We start from the raw sequence: 25,337 nt of genomic DNA on the forward strand, positions 1-25,337 counted from the left end.
GCCCCGCCCGGGGGAGGGAAGCGCAGCCCGGAGCCTGCTGGGGCTGGAGCGGGGTGTGCGCATGCGCGGGCGCTGCCGCGGCGGGCGGGTCCGGTCCCTCAAGGGCAGGCGGCGATGGCGGCCGTGGCGGCGCTGAGGGGCGGCCTGCGCGGGGCCCTGCTGGCGCAGCAGCAGCGCTGGAGCTCGGGCTCGGGCGCCGACCAGGTGGGCTCGGGGCTGCGCGAGGGGCACCGGGGGTGTTCGTCCCTGTCCCGCTCACCGCCGTGTCTCCCCGCAGCTCGGCGAGCTGGGCAAAGGCGCCGGGAAGGGCGGCGGAGGCGGCGGCGCCATCCGGGAGGCCGGGGGCGCCTTCGGGAAGAAGCAGGCGGCTGAGGAGGAGCGGTACTTCAGGTGAGGGGGCGCCCGGTTCCCGCCCCCGGCTTGGTCGTCACCGCCGCCAGCCCCCCCGGGTTTGCGGGTGTCGCACCTTGTGCCTTGTGTGGTTTTTCTCGCAGGGAGAAGGAGAGGGAGCAGCTCTCGGCCCTGCGGAAACACCACGAGGAGGAGATCGACCACCACAAGAAGGAGATCGAGCGGCTGCAGAAGGAGATCGAGCGCCACAAGTCCAAGATCAAGCAGCTCAAAGATGACTAAGCCGACACTGCTCTTGAATGTGCACGGTCAACGCTGATTGTGGTGTAAAACAGACTGTATGTTGGCCAATATAATCCAAATTCGTCGCATTATACTGTGGCCTGCAACATTGTCGAATAAACTACTCAGCCTCTCTTTTCTGCTCAGTAACTTTAATGGAAAAAGATACCTATTGTCTGGTTTTAAACACTGTTATTCCAAAATAAGGCAATACTATTGAGTCCTGTACAGAACTTCACTGTTTTCTTTAGATTTATTGCAAAGAAATGACTGTTCATACTTAGTTAAAGCTGCAGGAAAGGTTGGGAAAAAGTGGTGCCTGTGCGGAGGCCACTTCACACAGAAGTAACTTTGTGGCGTTGTGGGGAGATGGGTCTCCACTCACCTAGGAGAGTTTCTATAAAAATGAGGTTCTTTTGTTGCGCTTAGTGTTTAGCGCCAGAGAGACAAAAATACTATTTTAAGTCTTGGTGATTTCAGTTGTGGTAAAACTGCCTGGAATACAACAGCTGAGATCCTGACTTCTACATTAACGAAACTCAATGGGAAGAACTGTCATGAATAGCAATATGCCATTGACCTGTTTATTTTTCGCCCATTTAAAAATCCAAATATTTACCCATTTAAAAATGTTTGTCCCATTTTAATGTCAGTTGGTTGGCTTCCCTGAAACGCTGTGGGGTCACTAGTGAGGTGTTCCTATTGAAGACCGATTTCTTGGCATCACAGCTGCAGTGGACTATGGAATAGCTGAAATAAATATTAGGACAACTTTGTATTCTGAAAGGAACAGATGGGGGCTTAAATTCCTGGTGTGTCGGTCTCGTGGGTGGGTCATTGAGCCTGTTATCTCACCAGCCTGTATTTTTGTTCAGACCCTGATGACTCTTTTGCTGGGTTAGCAAGTTGAATGGCTCATGAAGTCCAAAAGTGTCAAAATCACCACCAAGGAAATGTGGGACGTACTCAGGAGAGGTGGGGGGGAGGGTGGAGGGAACTTCTCCCATCTCTTGAAATCACCTTTGCTAAATTATGGAGACAGAATTTTCATCAGGGCCTGTTGCAATAGTACAAGGGGTGATGGTTCTAGTCTAAAAGAGGGAGGTTCAGGCTGCAAATGAGGGACAAATTGTTGGCCCTGAGGGTGGTGAGAGCCTGGCCCAGGTTGGCCAGAGAAGTGGTGGATGAACCATCCCTGGAGACATCCCAGGCCAGGCTGGACGGGGCTCTGAGCAACCTGAGCTGGTGCAGATGTCCCTGCTCATGGCAGCGGGGCACTGGGGGAGATCTGAATTATTAATCCTTTAGCAGAAAACTCGCATGCTCAACTCTTATATTCGAAAAAGCATCCCAGGCTTAACAGACCATCAAAATGGATTTGGGTTGGAAATGAGAACTACCTATCCTCAAACCCCACAGCCTGGGAATGCTCACAATTACCTGCAGATCATTAATTACCCACAAGGGGCTTGGGAAATACCAGCGCAAAAGAGAGAAGAAAGTGTCAGCAGTGCCATAAAGACTTTTATTTTGGCAATTAGTACCTTAGGAATGTTGCTGTAAGGTCCGAACAACTGAAATTATTACACTGCCATGTTGTGGGAGAGTAATTTAAAGTTCCGCTTGTTCATACCTCAATATACCTTTTGCTGTAGTCTCATCGTGTTCAGTTGTCATCTGATGGGAGATATCTCAGTAAACTCCATGCTTCCCTCCTGGATTCTACATTATAAAATATTTAAGAGCTTTGCAGGACATTTATTAAGCACCATTAAAGGAAAAGATGCTCAGATCCCTCCGTTCCTCTCGATCATAAAACTTTTACCCAAGCTGACTTCCCCCGGACTTATTTTTTGCACCTAATCTTCACTCATTAAGAGCCTGATCCAGCAAATCAAGTTATATTTAATCACGCATTAATTACAGAACAGCCGGCCCGGACATCAGAGGAGCCGCCCCCGTTCACCCCCCTGCGCTGCGGCCCCGGAGCCCGCCCGGGACCGGCCCCGGCCCCCCGGCAGCGGGACACGGCTCCAGCAGAGCCCGCCGGGTCCCGGGCGGCTCCGGCCGGCACCGCCAGGGCCCGAACCCGCAGCCAGAACCGCGGGAAGCGGCACCCAGGAGACGCTGGGCCGGGCCCACCCCCGCTCCCCGGGCCAGGGTTCGCCCCGCCAGGCACCGCCCCCGAACAGCCCCGGGCCCGCTCCGGCGGAGGCTCCGCCCGGCCTGGGAGGAGCGGAGCGGGGGCGGCTCCGAGCGCTCCCTTTGTTCGGAGGCCGCGGGTGGCGCTGCCCCTTTAAATCCCCCCCAGCTCCGGCCCTACCGGCGCGCCGGGTCGAAGGCGCTGCGCGATTGGCTGCAGTGCCTCCCTCTCATTGGTCCGCGAGAGGCACGGGGCGTCCCGCCCCCCGCACATTATAGGCCTTCCCGGCTGCTCGTCCGGAGCGTGAGGCCCTGAGTGGGCGAAGCGGCGGTCCCTGGAAACAGTTCCGGGAAACCCCGCGTGTTGCCGGGGTCGCGCCGCCGTCCATGAGGAGAAGGAGGAGCGCGCGCCATTTGCCGTCGCTGCTTCGGCCCGAGCTGCGCCGCGCAGGCCCCGCTCCGGTGAGCCCCGGGGGGGCCGCTTCGCGCGGGGGGGGCTCCCGCGTAGGCCCCGGCGCTGGCGGAGGCGGGCCCAGGGCGGTGGAGAGCGGGGCGGAGGCGCCGCTGGGTGCAGGCCGCGGTGTGGCGGCTCCGCAGGCCGCGGCGGGGCGGGGGGGGCCGGGGAGCGGGGCGGGGCGGGTCCTGAGGCCTGGGGTGGGGTGGGGGGGGAGCGGCCCGGGCCCGGCCCGGCCCTGCGTGCGGCGGGGGGGCCGGGGCGCGCTCTGCCCGGCCCCTTCTCGGTCTCCGCCGCGCCGGTGGGGCTGGAGCTTTGGGCAGAGCTGAGGGAGATCAGCAGCTCTGCACCTGCTCCCGCCTCCCGCTTCGTGCTCGGGGTGAGAGAGCGACGCTTGTCAAAGGAGAAAGTCTCCAGAATCTGGTTGCTAACACGTTGTTTTTTTTAAACACCGCAGGCCTTGGTTAAATCTTCAAAAACTTTTAATAACTCATTATTGCTGTTACGTTTAAAGTTAGGCCCTAGTTGTTGGGTCTTAGCGGCCTCGTTACGTGTGGCTAGTTATCTTTAGATAATTTAGTTTACTATGCCGGACTACTCTTTTTTTAAAGTACTTGTTTGGATTCCCCTCCTGTTATACACTCCACCAAATGATCCTACCGGTAGTCGTGTGTTTATGCTGCAATGCTGTGTGTTGTATTTTTTATTTCTTTTTGAGATTGTGCTTTAAGACTGATTTTTTTTTTTTACACGCCTTCTAAAAGTAAAGGTAATCTGACCACAACGCTGCGTCTCGCAGTGTAATTTTCTTTTTACCTATGCAAACTAGCAGAGTCTGCTTGATAATTTTGTATCCTAGAAGCTGTCTTTCCCACAAGTATTTAATGACTTTACCTTGCAGTTTTTCTGGCTAGGTGTGAGCACAGGTGGAATAATATTTGAGCCTCTGACTAGTTTTGTCAAAAAAACCCAGTACTCCTTCCTTAGGCAAAGATATGACCAACTCTTTGAGGATAAACGAGTCAGGACAAAGCTCATTTTTGTTGAAGTGTCGCACCAGCATTTTGCTGCTGTACAAGCCCAATAACCAGCTGAGCTCTGGTTGGAAATGAGCACGGTTGGAGTTTGTAGCTCAGGTCAGCACGACGTCGTGGCTGCCGGTGCCGTGTTTAGTGCCACTGTTGAGGTAAATCCACCTCTTGATGGTGCTTTTGTCGAGTTTTGGTGCAGTCTGTACTTGTCTCTTGCTGAGCATCCTGAGGGTCTCAGGTTTTTTCATCCTGTGGGGTTCTGGAGGGGGAAAGGCTGAGGTGCTGACTGCACTTGTCGCAAAGGTCCTGCCACTGAAATGTGGAAACTTCAGGGGGTGATAACTTCAAAACAAGCCTTGTAATTCATGCTGATAAACACATATATCATAATTAAGCTATTAAAAATGTACTTTCTGAGATTGAATAAGCCATGGTACAAAAGAAATGGCTGTTAGAGGCTTGGTGTTTTAAAAAAAAAAAAAAAAAAAAAAAAAAAAGAGAGAGAGGATGTGCCAGTGCTGTTCATGAGACTTTTTTAGCTCCTAGTTCAGTGAGTTCTTCCCCTCGCTCCTGTGTTTCTTTCTTTTGACAAAAATCTTCTTGAAGTGTCAGGCGTAAACTTTATAGGGACTACAGTTGTTCTGTTGTGGTTCATTTAAAAAACAAACAAAAAAACCCAAACAAAAAAAACCCGGAGTGAACCAAACAAAAAAACCCAAGAAACTTTTCCCTTTTAATATGGTATAACTTAAATGCTTGACATAGTGTGTTCACTAGAAAGAACAGTAGCATAAGCAAGCTGGATGACTTTAGTGCAGAGTTTTTCTGTGTCAACCTGAGCTGAACAAGTGCAGTTTAGTTCCTCTGTGAAATCAAAAGTCATGTAGCAGGAAGCTGAGAATATTGATGGGTAATCACTGGGAAGTTGGTTATGGTGGCTTGAGATATTGTCCCTTGGCCAAAAATGGCCATTTCTGCTCTGTTACTAAGTGTGTTTTGAGTTAACGAGGCTGTGAATTTATAATTGATTGGCTGGCGTTATACTTAGAATGGCCGTGGGTGGCAACCGCTGTTCGAGTCGTGGTGGAAGATCCAGGGAACAGGAACAGCGGGGCTGTTTGAGCATCTTGTCATACGATTAGAGCTCAAAAAAAGGGCAAATGACTCCTTGGAGATGCAGGAATTCCAGGTGAAAGATAGTGGATGGCTAGAAAGATGTTTTATATTATTAAGTATTCATGACCTGCAGAAAAACAACGTTGGCACCAGCGTGAAATCTGAACCAAGACAATCCTTCCGTTCCCCTCACACATACTAATAATGCAGAATCCTTTACTTAAAATCCACAATTCTTGATTCAATCGATCTCCCTCTTTTCGAGATATTTGAGTTAATACAGATGGAGAAACTCTGAGTGCACGTGGGTGCTTTTCTGCGTGGCTGGGCCTGTCATAAGCTGAGCCACATAAATACTCCTCTTTCCCTTAATATGCTTTTAATATTTTTTTTAGAGGAGAACAAAAATGTTGATAAAAACACTGTGTATTTTCCTTATTGATAAAATAAATTCTAATAAGCCTAATCTCAGATTTCAGGCCCAGCTTGCAGAGCCAGCAGGGAATCTCATTACTAGAACTGTGAGAAGAAACCTGTTTCTTCTGGATGTTGTCGAGACCTGAATATTTTGACAGCTGGGTCACTTCAAGATTTTTCCAGAGTAAATTTCTTAAAGTGAAGTTTGTGTGACAGGAAATAGTTAAAATTTGAACACCCAAACTGAACTTTTCTAGCTGGTGACCATGTGTTTGAGTTGAGTTCTTTATGAGGATACTAATTCTTAAGCGAAAATAAACCGTATGGCTGGAGAATTAAAACACTGAGATTTAATTGACGTTGTCTAAAAGCCTGTTTAAATAAGCACGTGGTGCTGTGCAGTAATCTGTTGCTCAGGGGTGAGATATTGCTCTGTATGTTGGTGATGAAGGTAAATATGTTTTTACGCTGTCAGGAGTTGGAGTTCTTGACCTGTTTGTGACACGGAATAGCTGCCGAGCTCTTGTTTGGTTGTAGGAGATGCTGAGAATGGCACCAAACTTTGGGGTATGTGACACTCACAGGCTGATCTAGATTCACAAAAGCCCCATGTCTGAAATTCCGAAGGTAATTGTAATAGTTTCAAATAACTTGATGTGTTGGATCAGCCTCGCAGTTCTTGGTGGGGTGGACAGAGAAGTCAATGTGTGTGTACGGAACTGATTTTATAAGGCAGTAAAAACAAAAAAACCCCTCCCTGGATCTTTTTTGGGTGTATCATCCTGTGCATGTTTGAGAAGAGGGGTTTGGGGTGATACTGCACCCAAAGCATTTACAGTTTAACTAACCCCCCTCGTTTCAGATTCGAGGGCTCAGCTGATTTCTGTTTTCCATGATTTTTGTAACTTCATGTTCACTTAATTTTTGGAGAATTCGGTTAATACTTAAAATGATAGATAAGCATTATTGTAGTCTTCAGGTAGTGTTTCTTCTGTAATTAGACTATAGTCGTGGTTGCTTTTTAGTGAACTGAACAGGTTAGAAATTTGTCAAGTAACACAATATATATACATATATGTAGATATCTATTTTTTTTTCTTGCAAATCTTCATAGGAAATCTTCCCAAAAGCTCATGAGCTTTAGTGTAGAGTGGCTGGGTATACAAGTGACTATTAGAGGTGTGGTTGTGTTTGGAGACTTGTTTTGCAGCACAGTAAATAGCTCGAGGCTTCAGCACTTCAAATAAAATCCAAAAGTGTTCTTGAATCACCTTCATACCCGTATTCCAGCACTGAATCGCGTTGCTCTGCCCATGCTGCACACGTTGTTGTTTCACATTTCATTGACTTCTTCCCCGTCTTTTAAAGTCCGAGGTGCATTTCACTTCTGAATTTAGCAGCTGATCACCTTGATGGTCTCTGCTGAGTGGTTGAATCGTCTCTTGTCAGCCCTTTTATTTGTGAGCACTAAAGATCAGCCGCCTGGCTAATGGAGAAATTGAAACTGGTTTTAACGAATTGGGCAAAGCCCACTGGGATTGTTGGAGAAGATAGCTGTGCATTTTTCAGTGCACATATGTGGAATCCAGTTGTCTTTTTATTCATGTAAGAACTGAAGATGCTGTGGTCATGGCTTCCTTTTAAACCAAGAACTTATAAAAACAAATGGTTGTGATTTGTAGAGCTCCTATTGAGTAAAACTGAAAGTTCAGTTGCAGCTCCAAGTTATAATGTGGATTACGGTGCAATTTTTCTATCTTTTCTGACAGTGTCATGAGAAAGCATTTGTGTTGAATGCAGCACGTTGGGTTTAAAGGAAGACATGGCAACAAGAAAGTGAAAATTAGCCAACGAGTATTGACGTTTCTATATGTTAAGGGTTATGTGTTCGCTAAATTTGAAACGATTGTTTGAAAAGTAGCGGAATGGGAAATGAATATAGCACTAGTTCTTCTGATGAAGGATGTTATTGTGGTGTCCCAGTAGCTGCTATGGTAACAAGTTAACTTATAATTGGCACATAAACTTTAGATGTCGTTATGTACATGAGGTACATTTTTTTTTTTAATTCTGTAAATTCTTCCATGTACATTTTTCACAATATCAAGGGTTGTGCTTTCTTTTGAAACTTAGACCAGCTGCATCCAAACAGTATTAAATATTTTGCTATAGGTCATTTGCAGCATGTATACCGATTAGTTTAGATAACTCATGCATTGTCCTACAACCTAGTGATTTATTGTAATGCAGCTCCTGAATTTTTTCCAGCAGCCTAATAGAATGGCTAATCAGGTGAATGGTAATGCGGTACAGTTAAAAGAAGAGGAGGAGCCCATGGACACTTCCAGTGTAACTCACACAGAGCACTGCAGGACACTGATACAGGCAGGCCTCCCCCAGAGCGTGGCAGAGAGACTTGATGAAATATTTCAGACAGGTATCACATTGCATTTCTTGTTTCTGATTGGGTATGCAAGCGAGGGCGTAGTGCTGTCCAATTTTTAGAGATTAAGGTGTAAAAAAAAAAAAAAAAAAAATCACTGTTTTTTGGTCTGTGTAGCTCTGAATGTTTTGACTTTCCCTAAAGGCAAATTGGGTTTGACGTTGACTAATGACCTGACACATCCTTAGTGTTGTATGTGATAACTTTAGGGCACAGAGCACTAGTTTCAAATAAAGATCTATGTCTGAGCACACTAAACTGTACATATTTTTTTTCCCTTCAACCCAAATCATCATTTTGCTTTTACTTTTCTCCTGTCAGCTCCTCACAGTGGTTCCTAAACACTCCAAGGTGACTTAGGGAAGCAACTTGTCTTGCCTGGGACTACATTGGAATTGAGTCTGCCTGGGGATTTTTGTGTTCTCTCGAGTTCCGAGCGGACACTTTAATCCATGTTGGTTATTTCACTTTGACACCAACTGCTTTTCAACCAAGTTGAGGACTCTAGCAGCTCATGTAATTCCTTGCTGGGTAGCAAGTGGTCTCTGCAGCTTCTAGAGAGGTTTCTTTACAGACAAAGGTTTTTCTAGTTTGTTTTTGTAACCCCCTGGTCATTCCTTTCCCTCCTTAGACCGTGTTCTGTGAGCAGATTTACCAAAAGCAGTAGAAACGCTCTGTGTGCTGATCTCGAACGCCTCGCTGGCACAATGACAGAGTCCAAATCCCACTGATTGAGGGAAGGCAGTTCCAAAATCTTCAGCATGGTTCTTTTGGGAGCGAGCATCCATTGAGCCTTTCCCAGCTTTTATTGGCTTTGGCCAATGCACTTTGTGGGTCACGACATGCGCTCGATGGGTTGAGAGAAAGTGGAAAATGCTTGTGGGGCTGTGGGGCAGTGAAGTTGTGTTCTGAGATCTCATTCAAAAGCTTTTCAGCCCAGAACCTGACTGCTTAATACAATTCCACTGCATGATTAATGGGGAAAACATTTATTCAACCTCCTTAAAGCCACTGAAGAAGTTTGCATTGCGCAGGAGTTGGTCAGCGAAGCCAAGCACTAAATTTGGGATTTTTAATCTGCTGAGGTCTTCTGTATAAGATACAGGTGCCTTCCAATGTGCAGGATCACTTCTGAAATGTAGTCCTTGGGCTCGGCACTACTGGGTATTTTTGAAATCAAGTAGCACTCAACCTGCGTTTTGTGGATCAAGTTGTTGCAAAGTGTGTGGAGTTCTTGGTATCTGTGTAGTTTAAAAAGCGCAAATCTCAGTCTGGACTTCAAGCTCCACAGCTTGTGCAAAAGGAAAGAAAGAACCTGTAAAGATCATTAAACAGAACCGAGTGCTTCAGAACTGGTCCAATGTTTTGTGGGGGAGTCTGTACCTGTATAATTAACCTTTTCGGGTACACAGCAGGGCTCGAAATAATAAAATAATAGCCTTTTTGAATTCTGGCTCTCAAAACTGTGTAAAGCAACAAAACGAGTTAAAAATATAGGAAGTCCACTGTTTTTGCTTTTTGAAGTTGAAGAGTGAACAAACCGTTCCACTTGCTAATATTCAGTGGGGTAGAGCTTGATGAGTATTTGATCGTCAATTAGGCAGCTCCTTTTTCACATCCCTGTGACGTTCACATGTTAGCTCATTCCAGAGCAGCTCCATTCGAGGGAAGGATGCAGGAAACTGAAATAAAAGACAGACAAACCAAATCCAGGTTATTAGAAGTGAGCCAGAGTTGGTTGTTTCAGACCCTGGTGTGTAAAAGTCCTTTTATGCAGCCAGTTGTGTGTTAGGAAGCTGTCACACGTGAGCTCTAATCTTGCACTTAGGTCTATACATTTTAATTTTTTCTCATTGTTGTACTCATGTTCTCTCATATACCTGTGTAGGAATATGTAATGATGTTAAATGTATAATTCTGTTGCTATGGAACATAACTTTTTGACTTTAAGTTCTTAGTTTGTCTGCACTTCAACAGAAATCTGTAACTTGTTTATCTTTAATTTTAGGCTTGGTAGCTTATGTCGATCTTGATGAAAGAGCCATTGATGCTCTTAGGGAGTTTAATGAAGAAGGAGCCCTGTCTGTGTTACAGCAGTTTAAAGAGAGTGACCTATCGCATGTCCAGGTAAGGTCAGAGCATCAGTGTAAATAGTGTCCTGGTGCTGTCGGCACGAGGGTTGGGACTTAGAAATTCAGTCATGTTGCTGCATTCGAACATTTCAAACCCAAATTTAAAAGTTGCCTGAAATGTGGAGGTTTTCGAAATAATGAAAATGAGTGTGCTATTGAGAAAATAAGGTAAAATACCACCTAGAATCTATTTTTTTCAGTCTTTGTTCAATCAATTGTCATATTTTTTTCTAAAGGGCTCTTTTGTCATTTTTTTGTATTGGCTTGATATAGTGACCTTGGGGTCTGGAGTGTGAGATTCGGTGGATTCCCCAGGGCTTTTCACACGCACAATTGAATTATTTTGTGAATTGTGTCTGCAGAACAAAAGTGCATTTTTATGTGGAGTTATGAAGACCTACAGGCAAAGAGAGAAACAAGGCAGCAAAGTGCAGGAGTCAACCAAGGGACCAGATGAAGCCAAGATTAAGGTAACAGAAAATCCTGATTATTTTCTGATCTATTACCTGTGTGCAGAAAATACTGGTTATTCTTTGCTGCCTGATGTGCAGACTGAAGTCATTCTGTATATATTTAAAAAGCATCAGTGCTACCTGGATAAATATATTCACACTTGGAATTAAAGAAATTATAGACACTCAGAGAGTGCTCGTTTAAAATACAGATCTTCCTAATTACACAACGAACTTAATGTTATCTAAGTTCTATGAAAACATTTCTATCTGTTTAAGAATTCTTAGTTGTCTTATTTTAAAGCTTTCACGCACTCCTGAAATTACTTTGAGACCGATTGGACATTTCAAAGAGGTATTAGTGTATTAAGAGAAAACTAAAGTAAAAAACCTAAATATAGAGGGGGTGAAAAGAATCGCCTGGTGCTCTGGAGTTCTTGGGGTGCTACGGATAAAATGGAAAAGAAAAAAGAACTTTCCAGTGACCGTGTAGTATAAAAACAATCTTGGTAGTGGGTTTTTAAAACAACAAAATAAGGTTGTTTGTTTTTTTTGTAGGTTCTACCTCGTTATCAAATGTGGCAAGGGGCAGATAAGGAAATACTTGTCTTAGGACACTTTTTTTTCTATTTTAACTCCCTCTTTTCTCGCCTCATAACGAATGTGCCGATTTATTTCCAGGCTTTGCTGGAGAGAACCGGTTACACTTTGGATGTGACTACGGGCCAGAGGAAATACGGGGGACCCCCCCCAGATACCGTGTATTCCGGGGTGCAGCCTGGGATTGGAACTGAGGTCGGTACATTCTGTGTGTTTGTGCAAACTGATGAGGGAGAAATACTCAAAAATAAACCATATTCCAAGGGAAAGTTGAAAGTATCGTAGAGCAAAGCGTGTGTATTCGTCAGCCTTTCTTACTCTTCGGATAATAGAGTGAGGGAGGGAAAAGCAGGTGGAATATACTCAGAAAGGCTGCGTAAAATATTTTAAAATGTAACATGGTCATTGAAGCGTGAGACTTCACAGTCCATCGCTTAAAAAGTGACCGATGTGAGGATTAGTTGTATAGATACGGAAAAGCATGACTCTGTTTGCGACATAAATGGAATTGAAGTGACAGGACCAAGGTTCATTTCATGCAAATGCTGGAAATAAAAAACGCGAATGCTGTGGAAGGATACTCAGAGTTCTGGACGGGACAACTGAGAACAGGGGTTTGTAAGGGATTGTTGGTTTGCTTTTGTTACAACCTGTGTGAAAACATCCCTGGTACTGGGTGCTGTGGGGCAGCATTGTGGATCTATGGGGCAGAGTGGAGGAGCTATGGGGTGCCGTGGATCTATGGGGCAGAGCGGAAGAGCTGTGGGATGCTGTGGGGCAGTGCTGTGGATCTGTGGGGCAGTGGAGGAACTATGGGGTGATGTGGGGCAGCACAGAGGAACTATGGGGTGATATGGGGCAGTGCTGTGGATCTGTGGGTCAGAGCGGAGGAGCTATGGGGTGCTGTGGGGCAGTGCAGGAGGGGGGGTCTGTGTGGCAGTTGGCAGTCACTATGGGGCAGCATTTGGGGGGGGCGGGGGGGCGGCGCTGGGGCAGTATTGGTGCTGTGGGTCACTGGGTCAGTCTGTGGGTCACTCACCTGCAGGGGGTTCAGCCTCTTCTGGGCTGTTTCACCCCAAAACAGCCCCATTGAGCCCCATAGACCCTAGTGACCCCCCATTGAGGGCAGGGGGGGCGTGGTCAGCTGGAGGGCGGGGGCGTGGTCAGCTGGAGGGCGGGGGCGTGGTCAGCGCACCTCCACTGTTCTCTGGGCAGGACCTGCAGTTTTAAAAAAAAAAAAAAAAAAAGCCAAATTTAGTTTCAGAATCCTGGGAAATAGCCCCAAATCCCCCCTGCTTAAATATTAACTTAGTGAATAAATTAATTGTCAAAAAAATAGATCTGAAAAGCTTCTTTGAGCACAAATTATCGAAATTATCGCCCTCGGAGACGGCTGCCTGGGGCTGAGCCAATGGGAGGCTTTCCCGCCAGATGGTGCCGGCCAATCAGCGGGCGTCTCCTCGGCCCCCTCAGTGTGAGGAGGAGACAAGATGGCGGTGGGAGCAGAAGATGGTGGCGGGTTAAAAAAAGCCAAATTTGGTCTTGTTTAAATATTAACTTAGTAAATTATCAATAAATAGATTGTAAAAGATTTTTGGGGGGTGCAAATCAGCCCCAAAACAGCCCAGAACTTGGATCCCAAACTTTAAAAACGTTAAGTGAATTTAGCCCCAAAATGCCTCCTTCTGACTTTAAATACAATAATTGAAACAATTAAGTGGCTTCAGGAGCCCCAAATGGCCCAAAATGCTCCCCCAAAAACCCCAAACTCAATTAAAATACAACCATCAAAACCCCCATTTAGATAGAATACATTAAATTAATAAGCGGTTAAAATAAAAAGCTGAATTTGGACTCTTAATCCTGGGAAGCAGCCTCAAATCCCCCCGCACTTTAAATATTAATCTATTTAATAAATTAGTTATCAATAAGTAGATTTAAAAAGCCTTAAAGTCGCAAATTGGCCCCTCAAACTTTAAATGCATTAAATAAACCTTTTAAAAAGTTGATTTAGACCCAAACAGCCCCAAAATGGCCCCTCCCAGCTTTCAATAATTAAGTGGCTTCAGGAGCCTCAAACTGCCCGAAGCCCCCGAATAAAAGCCCAGAAGAGCTGTTAAAAATAAAGTGACCCCACCACACTGAGAGTCCGTGTAGCTTGTTTCCTTTTGTCAGTTTGTGCGTTCCTGCCTTCAGAAAGGTGGTTTAGAAGTTCTTGACCATCTCAGGGTGATGATGTGATGGTCTGAAGTGCTACTGAATTGCACCCTTATATTATTTATTGACAAATAATCTTACAGATATGCAGCATGTTGAACACTTGCAAATTGTTGTTTTGCTGGAAGGATTTTGCGGGTGAGGTGTCTGGTGTATTTTTTTTAGTTGTTGGGCTTGAAGAGCAGCTGGACCATTTTGGAACGTGATTCTGTAATAAAGACAAAGTAGTTCCAGCTGTGCAGAAGCTCGGAGGAGAAAATAATTGCAATAGGATTTGATTTTAAACTTGATGCCTGCTTGTCCTCAAGGGGCTTGTACGTGTTCCTTTGGCGTAAAATTTCTAAGATGTCTTTTCTTGGCCTTTTCTTACCTCCTTAAAGTTTCTTAAAGGTGGTTGGAAGGGTTTTAAAGGTTCCCCCCCAACCCCTTCTTGCCTGAAGGACGAAGTGTAGTCTTTCAGCACACGGGGAATTTCAAGGTCTTGATGGAACCTGTGCACCTGGCTGGCAAAATCATCACAAATCCACGGGCCTCAATGGGATGAGCCCACGAGTGCTGAGAGAGCTGGCAGATGTTATTGCTGAGCCGCTCTCCGTCATATTTGGAGGGTTGTGGAGAACAGGAGAGGTGCCTGACATCACTCCAGTCTTCAGAAAGGGCAAGAACGACCAAGGAGATTACAGACCATCGGGCTCACCTCCATCCCTGGAAAGGTGACGGAACAACTCGTTCTGGACGTCATCTCCAAGCGTGTGGAGGAAAAGATTGTCAGGAGTCACCAGCGTGGATTCACCAAAGGGAAATCACGGTTGACCAAGCTGATAGTCTCTTGGGAGGCAGACAAAGGATCCGGGAAGGCTGGTCTCTCTTCAAGAAGTTCATCGTGGAGGTGCAGGAGCAGCTGTCCCCATGTGCTGGAAGGCGAGAAGACCTGCCTGGCTGAACAGAGAGCTGCTGCTGGAACTGAGGAATAAAAAGAGAATTTATAACCTTCAGAAGGAGGGCCAGGAGACTCGAGGAATACAAGAATTCTGTGAGGTTATGCAGGGAGAAGATTAGAAGGGCCAAAGCCCCACTAGAGCTGAGCCTGGCCACTGCTGTAAAAGGCAACAAGAAATGTTTCTATAAATGTATCAGCAACAAGAGGAGGGCTAAGGAGAATCTCCACCCTTTTTGGTGAAATTGGGAGGAAACATAGTGACAGGAGATGAGGGAAAGGCTGAGGTGCCAAATGCCGCCTTTGCCTCAGTCTGATGCTCAGACCAGTTGTGCTCCAGCTAGACAGGGGTGGGGAGCAGAATGAAGCCCAAATAATCTCAGGGGAAATGGTTGGTGACCTGCTACACCACTTGGACACACACAGGTCTATGGGACCAGATGGGATCCACCCAAGGGTGTTGAGGGAGCTGACAGAGGTGACCACTGAGCCACTTGCCATCATTTATCAGCAGTCTTGGCCAACTGGGGAGGTCCCAGGTGGCTGGAAGTTGGTGAATGTGATGCTCACTTACAAGAAGGGCCAGAAGGATGATCTGGGGAACTACAGAACTGTCAGTCTGAGCTCGGTGCTGGGGAAGGTCGTGGAGCAGATGATCTTGAGTGACATCACACAGAACATGCAGGACAACCAAGCAATCAGACCCAGTCAACATGGGTTTATGAAAGGCTTGACCAACCTGATCTCCTTCCATGACAAGGTGACCCAACTAGTAGATGAGGGAAAGGCTGCGGATGTTGTGCACTCAGGCTTCGGCAAAGCCTTTGACACCGTATCCCACAGCATCTCCTGGAGAAGCTGCAGCTCATGGCCTGGACGGCGTATCTGCGACGGGTAAAGAACTGGCTGGAGGGCCGGGCCCAAAGAGCCGTGGTGGACGGAGCCAAATCCAGTTGGTGGCCGGTCACGAGTGGTGTCCCCAGGGCTCAGTACTGGGGCCAGTTCTGTTTAATCTCTTGATCGATGATCTGGACGAGGGGATCGAGTGCACCCTCAGTGGGTTTGTAGACACCGCCAGGTTGGGTGGGAGTGTTGATCTGCTGGAGGGTGGGAAGGCCATACAGAGGGATCTGGACCAGCTAGATCATTGGGCCAATTGTCTAAGTAGCAAGTGACAGGACAAGAGGAAATGGCCCTTAGTTGCGCCAGGGAAGGTTCAGATTGGATATTAGGAAAAACTTCTTCACAGAAAGCGCTGTCGGGCATTGGAACAGGCTGCCCAGGGTAGTGGTGGAGTCACCATCCCTGGAGGGGTTTAAAACGTGTTTAGATGAGGCTGGAAACCAGCATCGCAGAGAAGGACCTGTGAGTTCTGGTGGGCAACAGGGTGACCATGAGTCACCAATGTGCCCTTGTGGCCAAGAGGCCAAGGGTACCTGGGGTGTGCGGGCAGCAGGTCAGGGAGGTGAATCCTCCCCCTCTGCTCTGCCCTGGGGAGGCCACATCTGCAGTTGTGGGTCCAGTGCTGGGCTCCCCAGTCTAAGAAGGACAAGGAATGACTGGCGAGAGTCCAGGGAGGGACACAAAGATGCTGAGGGGTGTGGAGCATCTTTGTGATGAGGAGAGACTGAGAGAGCTGGGGCTGTTGAGCTGGAGAAGAGAAGCTGAGAGGGATCTGACCAATGGGATCAGTATCTCAGGGTGGGTGTCAGAGGATGGACCAGACTCTGTTCAACTCGTTTAAGTTGTCTTATTGTGATTTAAAATAAACCAGTTATTCAGCAACGCTGGAAGTCGCATAGACAGTAGTCACTTCTACACAGCAGTTTCAGTGACTTTTCACATTAAGCACAGACAAGGCAAGGAAAGGAAATGTTAGAAATATTTCATTAAATGCAGTCACAGAAAGGAGGAGCTTGTTGAAGTGTATGAGGATCAGAAGGAAGCAAGACAAGCATTCAGTTGTAAACAAATATAATACCATTTAAGACCTAATTTGAAGAAAAGGAGGCTTCATTGTTAACTGCAAAATGTCATGTTATTGGAGATGTTGGGGCAGCTTAAGCTGCTTTTGGCCATAATAAATTGAGTGGGAATAATCAGATACTATGATAATTCTAATTTCGAAAGCAGTGGTATAATAAACTCAGCAGGAGTTGAACCAGACAAAGCTCGTGCTGGGTTTATACACAAATGAAATGTCACCCCCACAACTGGGGGTTTCAAAGGTTTTGCACTGGGCCACAATTTTTTGACACTACCGTATTTATTTTCTTTAATGAAGATTGTAGATTTGGATGAGATCCTACATGTTTCTTCTGAGTCTTACAAGGTGTTTACCTGGTGTTTGTCATATCTGGTGTTGATCTTGTGGTTTGTCAACATATTAAGTGTACAGGCGCAAAGCAAATTCACTTAAATGTGAATTACTCCCACAGAGCTCTTAGTCCTTCGGTTATATATGGAAGTTACTCTAAAATATAAGTCAGGTATGAATGTATTCAAATCAAATCCCTAATTCTGTTTCTCATACTAGCTCCTGAAATAAAGAGAATTTGATCTTATTGGAATGTTTTGCTTGTATTAGCAATTCAGAGGTTTTGGTAATTGATCTCCAGCGATTAAAGAATTTGAGGAGAGCTCAGCCAAATAGATTAAAACCCTTAACAAAACTTTATCGAAGTTTATCATTATCACTCTGTGTAAGGAATGAAAACACGAGGACTCGATTTGCTCAGACTAATATTAAAACATACAGTTGGTGGGAGCTGAAACAAATACAGTCTAGAAAAGTCTGGATTTCTGCAAAACCTTTGTTTAAATGTCCTCTTCCCTTTCAGGTTTTTGTGGGTAAGATTCCCCGAGACCTGTATGAAGATGAGCTGGTACCGCTCTTTGAGAAAGCCGGTCCCATCTGGGACCTGCGCCTCATGATGGATCCTCTCTCTGGGCAGAACAGAGGTTACGCCTTCATCACCTTCTGTAGTAAAGATGCGGCACAGGAAGCGGTCAAACTGGTGAGTGACCTATTTTCAAGATAATGTGAACAGCGAGGTAATCTCTTAGATAATGAAGTCTTCAATGCATTAAAGCATCCTTTGTCGCATGGGAAGGGAGTTGGAACTAGATGATCTTGAAGGTCCCTTCCAACCCAGACTGTTCTATGAATTCACCTGATCCTGTGTGAGGAAGGGGGTAAAAACTAAAATGTCTTGTGAAGTTGGGGGGGGGAAAAAAAAAACCACCCACAAAACCCAGAGAAACTTCAGAATTAATTCAGCCCATGCAGTTGTATCTGTTGCGTTTTGTTCCTTGTACATCAGTTTCTTTGGAGCTTTAGCAGAACTTGTAAAGTTTCTATGGAAAACCTGAGTTCTGCGATGTTCTTCAAGTGAATTCTGACTCGAAAACTGGAGTTGTAGTGATGGTGAATTCAATATGCTATGTGTAAAAATAATACATTGTGAAGAAAATAGCTGATTTTTATGATTTTGGGGATCTTGTGGATAAAGCAAATGAATGGTTTTTTATTTTCTCAGTGTGACAACTATGAAATCCGTCCTGGGAAGCACCTCGGGGTTTGCATCTCGGTGGCAAACAACAGGTTATTTGTCGGGTCAATTCCAAAGAACAAGACTAAGGAAAACATATTGGAAGAGTTCGGTAAAGTAACAGGTAAGACCTTCTGAAGGAGTTTATTGTAATGACCCCTAAATCCAGTCTCTCTGTTCTTTAGGTCTAGTTATTTGGCAGATATTTATCATTTATTTCCAAGTTGGATTCCAGGTTTGTTTCTGGTCGAAATTTTATATTTCAAATATATTTTGTGGTGGAGCGTAAAGGGTCTAGTGTCTGTTTTTACTCATTGTTAAATGAATGTATTGCTGAGGAATGATGGGGAAGAGGAAATAATCAGTTTAGAGGGGATGTTATTGTAGAAATAGTTAACGACAGATGGATTTCTGGCCCAGTTCTTCCGTGTTCTTCTCCAGTAAGTAGGAAGAAAAGTCATCAGCTTCTGCTTTAAATAAGAGATCGAAGCCTTGGTCACCTGCAGGAGATTTTTAACCTGCCACTTCTTTTTCAGGCGTGCTGTTTATAAGCACTTCAGGGAAGTGGTGAAAACAGCAGGTGAATACTCCTTTAGTTTTCTCTCCTTGTTTTTGAGAGATGTGGAAGAAATTCTTTCCAGCTTTCCCTGTTGGCAGGGGAGATGCTATGTGTTAATGCTTTTTGAAAATGTAAAAATGGTAAAATATCTAAAACTTAACCAGTGTGAACTGTTCAGGTCGATGTTTTGCAGGGTCTGATTGGGAGGTAAGTTTGTTCTGGAGAATTTCGCCTGCAAGGTGACCCATTTTTCCTCTCGAAGCTTAACCTTAAAGCTGTGTTTTCCAGAGGGTTTGGTGGATGTAATCTTGTATCATCAACCCGATGATAAAAAGAAGAATCGTGGCTTCTGCTTCTTGGAATATGAGGATCACAAGTCGGCAGCACAAGCTCGACGCAGACTCATGAGTGGGAAAGTCAAAGTTTGGGGGAACGTTGTGACGGTGGAATGGGCTGATCCAGTGGAGGAACCTGATCCAGAGGTCATGGCAAAAGTAAGAACAAATTACCTGGTTTATGCTTTGGAAGGAATTTCTTTATGCTGTAGTGACAAAGATTTGTTCCAGCTGAGCAATGTAGAGAAGGGAATAACATTTTATCACTTTCTGTTCTTTTTCCTTCGAGGTTTGACTTTTAAAGCTTACAGCTTTTGTTCTTTGTGTGTGGTGTGTGGTGTTTTTTTTTTTTTTTTTTAAAATCAGGTGAAAGTTTTATTTGTAAGAAACTTGGCCACGACTGTGACGGAAGAAATTCTGGAGAAATCCTTTTCGGAATTTGGAAAGCTGGAAAGAGTAAAGAAGCTGAAGGATTACGCGTTTGTTCATTTTGAGGACAGAGGTGCAGCAGTGAAGGTGGGTTGATGATTCTTTCCATGTGAGCAGTTTATCTTGTACAAATGGCTTTAAAAAATTTCTTTACGGTGAATACATAGATAATTTGTGCAGCCCATTTAGTAAGGTGAGAATTTGCACACTAATGATTTTGTTCCTATGATTTCAGTAGCTTAGGAGGATGTGGAACTTGCAAAGGACAAAACTGTAGCGAGTTAACAAGTAGATGGAAAAGAGGTAGAGACCAGTGCAGGAGAATCTAGAGAAGAGGAAAAAAATGTAAAAAAGATCAACCTAGACAATTTTTCTGAGGAAACACAGAAGGTATCGGTTGTCTCTCAAAGACCCCTGTTTAAAGGCTGTGTGTAGTTTTGGAGTGAAATTCCTCTGGTTTTGAAATCCATAGTTGGTGGGAGGAAGGAGGAGGAGAGGAGCCGTTTTGCACCTTGGAGCCTTGAGCAAGTACATTGGATGTGGCTACATAGAGAGTTCAAAGGCTCTTCACTCAACTTTATTAATAAATTTTATAACCATTTAATCACTTAATTTTCCTACCCACCAAAATACGGTTCAGAACACTCTTGAGTTTGGCTTTGGGATGAATGTCACTCATGTAATGAAGCTGAAGTCAGTTTGGAAAAGCATCTCGAACACTCCCTTCTCGGAAACAAGCTGGAATTCTGGCACATCTGCCCCATCACTGACTTGGGGCTACTAAATTTATGAATTTTGGGAGATATTTGTGTATGGGCGTGTTGTTTGTTTTTTAACAAAAGCATTGTTATTATATTAATGCGTAGAATTGGCCCATTGATTCCAGTGTCTGCTGATTTTCATACCTCCTCTGAAATAAATCACTGTGATCACTGATGTGAAGGCTTTGTTAATGCAAACATTAATCCCCAGAAACGTGAAATGCAAAGTGGGTAACGCCAGGAAAAGAATTGGGGGGTGTAGTCCTGACCATACTCTGTGTAATACATTATCTTTGTACGTGCACTCAATTACAAATCACACGTGACTTTTCTGAGGGGTCTTGTCTCATTTGATGAGATCACCAAGTTTCAGTCATGTTTTAATGTTTTAATCCTGTTCTTCTACCTTATGATATAAAGAGAATTTTTTTTAAAATGCCACTTCACTGTAACTGGTGAATAATGTGGGACTTGAAAGAAGAGTCTGTAACGTTCTGTTAAGTAGTATGTGTCCTAGTTCAGCCAGGAACAGCTCAACCAGCAGTAAGTTTTAGTTTCCTTTTGAACAAAAATAAATTTTTAGATGTTTCTTTTCTATTTTTTTTTTTTTACAGGCTATGAATGAAATGAACGGCAAAGAGATAGAAGGGGAAGAAATCGAAATAGTGTTAGCAAAGCCGCCGGATAAGAAAAGGAAAGAACGCCAGGCTGCCAGACAGGCCTCCAGGAGCACTGCGTGAGTGTCCATTCCTTGACTTTTGGGAGACTTTTGATGAGGAATCAAATACTGTGATATCGCAGAGTGACGTTCTGCTCCCAAACAGGAGAACCCGAGTGGCTTTTATTTTGTGCTTGGGGAAACTTGATTTTTGGGAGACTTGATAACGAGTTGAATATTTTGACACCACAGAGCGACGTTCTGCTCTCAAACAGGAGGAGAAACCCCAGTGGCTTTTATCCATGTTGCAAATGGGGAAACTTGATTTTTGGCAGACTTTTGCTAAGTAGTGGAGTAATTTTGAAGATAAAGAATAAGAGAAATGATGTTTCTTTTTCTTAATAGGTACGAAGACTATTATTACTACCCTCCGCCTCGCATGCCGCCTCCTCTTAGAGGCCGAGGCCGCGGGGGCAGAGGCGGCTATGGCTACCCCCCCGATTACTATGGCTATGAAGATTATTACGATGATTACTATGGCTACGACTACCATGACTACCGCGGTGGCTACGAAGATCCCTATTACGGCTATGACGACGGCTACGCTCTCAGAGGAAGAGGAGGAGGAGGAAGGGGTGGGAGAGGTGCCCCCCCCCCACCTCGGGGCCGGGGGGCACCACCCCCGAGAGGTAGAGCTGGTTATTCCCAAAGGGGGGCACCCATGGGACCGCCCAGAGGAGCGCGGGGGGGGAGAGGGGGCCCTGCCCAGCAGCAGCGAGGCCGAGGCGCCCGCGGGGCCAGGGGCAACCGCGGGGGCAACGTGGGAGGCAAGAGAAAGGCGGACGGGTACAACCAGCCCGACTCCAAGCGCCGTCAGACCAACAACCAGCAGAACTGGGGCTCCCAACCCATCGCGCAGCAGCCGCTCCAGCAAGGTGGTGACTATGCGGGTAACTATGGTTACAATAATGACAACCAGGAGTTTTATCAGGATACGTACGGGCAGCAGTGGAAGTAGACAAGTGAGGAGGGATTTGAGAGGATTGGAAACGTAGAATTGGCTCTAGCTCTACATCCTTCAAAAAAACAAAAAATTGGCTTAATGTCTCATCCTTCGGTAGAGATTGGCTGCCGTTTGTATTGGGCTGAAGAATCACTCTATTGTGTATATACTCGAGTCTCTTAGTTTTCTTTTTTTTTTCCATAAACGCACTTGGACATTACTGGGCTTGCAGAATTCCTGAACTCCATACGGGGTTTCGATGCTTTTATCATTTTAGGCTTCATTTTAGCAGTTTAAAAGCAGGAATGGCACACTGTTCAATCATGATTTTGCAGAACCTCTGGTTTTGGACAGTTTTTTTTTTTTTTTTGGATTTGGGATAGACTACATAGGAGTATGCTGTACATAAAAGTAAAAGCTAGTGCTTTGTCTTAGTAGTTTTAAGAAATTACAACAAATTAAGTTTTCTTGTATTGAAAATAACATGATTGTATGTTTTGCATTCCTAGAAGTAGGTTAACTGTGTTTTTAAATTGTTATAACTTCACACCTTTTTGAAAATCTGCCCTACAAAATTTGTTTGGCTTCAAACGTCAAAGCCGTGGCAATTTGTTCCTTGATGTGATTGTATTTCCAATTTCTTGTTCATGTAAGATTTCAATAAAACTCAAAAATCTATTCAAAACATCACCTATTTCAAATTCAATTGTGTCCTAAAACATTATTTCATTGGTAATTCTTGCGAAAAAAACCATTGTTTTCCAAGTATAACTGCCTATGTGAGTGATCAAATTTGTGCAAAATTTCTTGTGCTTTCCAACATGTGGACATCAGACTGAAAACTATGAGAAATTACAGACAGCCCAAAGGGCCACTCTGTGTTTAACTGTTCAGCATCTAATTTTGAACCTTTTTTTCTTTTAAAAAGCGTTGAAATGCATCCAAACCATTCATTTAAATCTAATCTAATGTGGAGAAGGAAGCAGAGCCTACAATGGTGTTAACTTTGTGCCTTTTATTACGTGCTGCTGAGTCCCTGCTATATCATATTATTCAGCGTACAAACACGTAGGTTCCGATCTCAAGCATAATTTAAGATAATCTCGTAATTTAAGATAATATTTGACTAGGACTGAGAATTCCAAATTAAGCGTGCAGTGAACTAAATTCTCACAACAGATCACACAAACGTGCTCTCCCCGTTCTGCTTATTTCTGTCTTGACGTTTTAATTTGATGTTCTGCCATGATGAACAATTTGCCGTAGAATTCTCATGCCTTGTAATAAAGGCTGTTTAAAAAAAAAATCTTTTTGGGGACATTTCTAGCTACATTCTTGGGGTATTATGTGTTGCTTTGACCCTTGTTTTGGACATTCCCAGATGTCAATTTTAACATTACTCTTGTGTCGCATCTGAGCCATTCTGTACCCCAATGAAGAATCAAGAAAATAAGAGAAACAAATGGATTTAAACTTTCTCTAAAGAAAACTATTGCCGGACCTCTAAATATCCAAATCAAACGCATTGCTCGTCTAAACGCAGACTATTGAGGATGTTAAACTTCAGTGGTCAAACTCCTCCCTTTGTCTTCTATTCCTGGCTGGTGTCTCTCGAGTGGTTCGTGTCAGAATGTGAACAAAAAAAATGAGCTGCATGGTTTGAATTTGGACCCGAATTGAAGTGAGGATGTACAGCTGGCTCTCAAATAATGGCTTTGCCCCCGGGTCAGGCTCTTCCTTTCAAATTCATAAATTAATAGAAATTATTTGAATTTTTTTGTTACACTTCATAAAGTTCACGGGCCCAAATCCCTGTCCTCTCTGTTCCATATTTGAGCATCGCCTGGGTAAATGTTTCAGGCTTTTGCTTGTGGTAAGAACCTGTAATTTTTTTTTAATCCAAGGGTTTGCTGTCCTGCCAGTACGACTTTGTCGTAATTTTATAATTCCTGTGGTGTTTGAGCAGAACCCTGTGATCCAAAGAAGTATTTGCTTTTCATTGTAAAGGGCATCTGGCATCAAATTTAAATTATTCTCCATAGTGTTCCCATCCTGCATGTTCCAGGTCAGCCCAGTGCTGGGGGGTGTGGGGAGGAAACGCTTCAATTACGATGTTGACAAAACAAACATTTAACAAAAAAAAAAGTTAGAATTGTCTACCTTGACAACCGCAGAGCTGCGTGTGCTGGTTTGCCTGAAAACGGGTTAGTTTTCTTGGTGCGGTTAGCCCTCTTCTCCCCTTTTCAGTGCCAAATTTGAAAGTTTTCAAGCCTCGCGTTGGGCGCCACAAAAGCCTGTTGTGGTTTAACCCGAGCCAGCAATACAACCACGACAGCATCTCATATTTATTTCTGCCCGAATTGCTCTTTATGCTAATATTTTTGTTGATTCTGAGAAGCAAGCTGTCTTATTTTTATAATTAAAATCAAAGTTTATATTGACAAGATATACCAAGTTCTTTGATTTATGTGATTTGTGGTTACTCAAATTCACCATTTAAATTTGCAGCAGTGCTTTACTGAATCCTTTAAGATAACATGTGCTACAACTTGCTCGAGTAGTGGTGGATACTAAACCTAAAAAATTATTGAACAAAAAATATCGAACAAAGATACTGTAGCACAGTGGAAAAATCTGCCACAATGACAGATATTCAAGGGAAGAATCTTGCGTAGTTTTGATATATAGTAAAAAAATAAATTTAAATTCGCTCTCATGCATCTGTTTTGATTGTTTCTTCAGCATAACTTAGCAAAAAATCCTCTTGCGGAATAACAGATTTCAACTTGCAAACCAATGTTAAGCTTTTGTGAGTGTCCTGCTGGCGTTGGAGGAGGAGCCATGAAATGGAATTTGAATCATCATTTGATCACTCATTTATAGCAGTTGTTCAAGTGTCTGTATCGATAAGCTGTTTGACTTGAAAATAAGAAGTAGGTTGCCAGATTCCCAGCGATTCCAAAACTTGAGCAAAAGATTTTTGCTGCTATTGCATTACTATAGGCTTAGTTTCACATTATTAACAAAACCAGTTTGCTAGACTTGGCTTTTAATTTTACTAATTCATTAAACATAGTCTGTGTTTTTTTCAAAGTTTTAATTTTTTTGGTAGCAATTGTTTATTTTCAGGACTCAGCTTCCGTAGTCTTAATTATTAAAAAGAAAGACAACTGCATTGCTTAAACCTTTCCAAAATCAACTCCAAGTAGAAGATCACCACGTGATTTTGGTGACTCTGGATGAAAACCTGACCCTTTTTTGTCCCCTCTGCGCTCGCACACGAAGCCCATTTCTGTATTTTGAATGCAGAAAAAAAAAATACAGAAGCCACTCTTATTATAAGGCTGGCAGGAAAATAAATGTGAATTACTTAGCAAAAAGTCTTAAACTTCATAGTAAAATATTTGGCACGGAGACCTGTAGACCCTGAGGCAGACGTACGTGTTTTCAGCAAGATCCAAAAATCC

General features: G+C 44.3%; 3 protein-coding genes across 5 annotated transcripts in view; 2 read left to right on the plus strand and 1 right to left on the minus strand.

Moving 5' to 3' along the window:
- Window positions 1-25,337, minus strand: part of YTHDF2 (YTH N6-methyladenosine RNA binding protein F2) — a 126,436-nt gene that overhangs the window by 69,463 nt on the left and 31,636 nt on the right. The gene's annotated exons all lie outside the window — the stretch shown is intronic.
- ATP5IF1 (ATP synthase inhibitory factor subunit 1) lies at window positions 10-768 on the plus strand. Its single transcript, XM_065650743.1, has 3 exons — window positions 10-204; window positions 278-390; window positions 495-768. Exons 1-3 carry the CDS (start codon window positions 115-117, stop codon window positions 631-633), a joined length of 342 nt encoding a protein of 113 aa, XP_065506815.1. The 5' UTR covers window positions 10-114; the 3' UTR covers window positions 634-768.
- Window positions 3,095-24,269, plus strand: HNRNPR (heterogeneous nuclear ribonucleoprotein R). Of its 3 annotated transcripts, none has more exons than XM_065650429.1 (11): window positions 3,095-3,237; window positions 8,062-8,230; window positions 10,245-10,363; window positions 10,731-10,838; window positions 11,502-11,615; window positions 17,415-17,591; window positions 18,114-18,249; window positions 18,973-19,178; window positions 19,386-19,535; window positions 20,824-20,945; window positions 21,273-24,269. In XM_065650429.1, the coding sequence occupies exons 1-11, from the start codon at window positions 3,163-3,165 to the stop codon at window positions 21,883-21,885; spliced, it is 1,989 nt and encodes a 662-aa protein (XP_065506501.1). In that variant the 5' UTR covers window positions 3,095-3,162; the 3' UTR covers window positions 21,886-24,269. The 3 variants fall into 3 exon arrangements, with proteins under 3 accessions (XP_065506501.1, XP_065506502.1, XP_065506503.1); XM_065650430.1 differs by having other exon boundaries at window positions 8,065-8,230; XM_065650431.1 differs by lacking the exon at window positions 8,062-8,230.

This window comes from Caloenas nicobarica, chromosome 23 (genome assembly GCF_036013445.1).
Source record: "Caloenas nicobarica isolate bCalNic1 chromosome 23, bCalNic1.hap1, whole genome shotgun sequence".
Classification (NCBI taxonomy): Eukaryota; Metazoa; Chordata; class Aves; order Columbiformes; family Columbidae; genus Caloenas; species Caloenas nicobarica.

Coding starts and splice junctions, on each gene's coding strand:
- HNRNPR (XM_065650429.1), top strand. CDS start 3,163: ATGAGGAGAAGGAGGAGCGCGCGCCATTTGCCGTCGCTGCTTCGGCCC. Junction 18,250..18,972: donor AGAGTTCGGTAAAGTAACAG/GTAAGACCTTCT, acceptor TGTGTTTTCCAG/AGGGTTTGGTGGATGTAATC. Junction 19,179..19,385: donor ATCCAGAGGTCATGGCAAAA/GTAAGAACAAAT, acceptor TTTTAAAATCAG/GTGAAAGTTTTATTTGTAAG.
- ATP5IF1 (XM_065650743.1), top strand. CDS start 115: ATGGCGGCCGTGGCGGCGCTGAGGGGCGGCCTGCGCGGGGCCCTGCTG. Junction 205..277: donor CGGGCTCGGGCGCCGACCAG/GTGGGCTCGGGG, acceptor GTCTCCCCGCAG/CTCGGCGAGCTGGGCAAAGG. Junction 391..494: donor GAGGAGGAGCGGTACTTCAG/GTGAGGGGGCGC, acceptor TTTTTCTCGCAG/GGAGAAGGAGAGGGAGCAGC.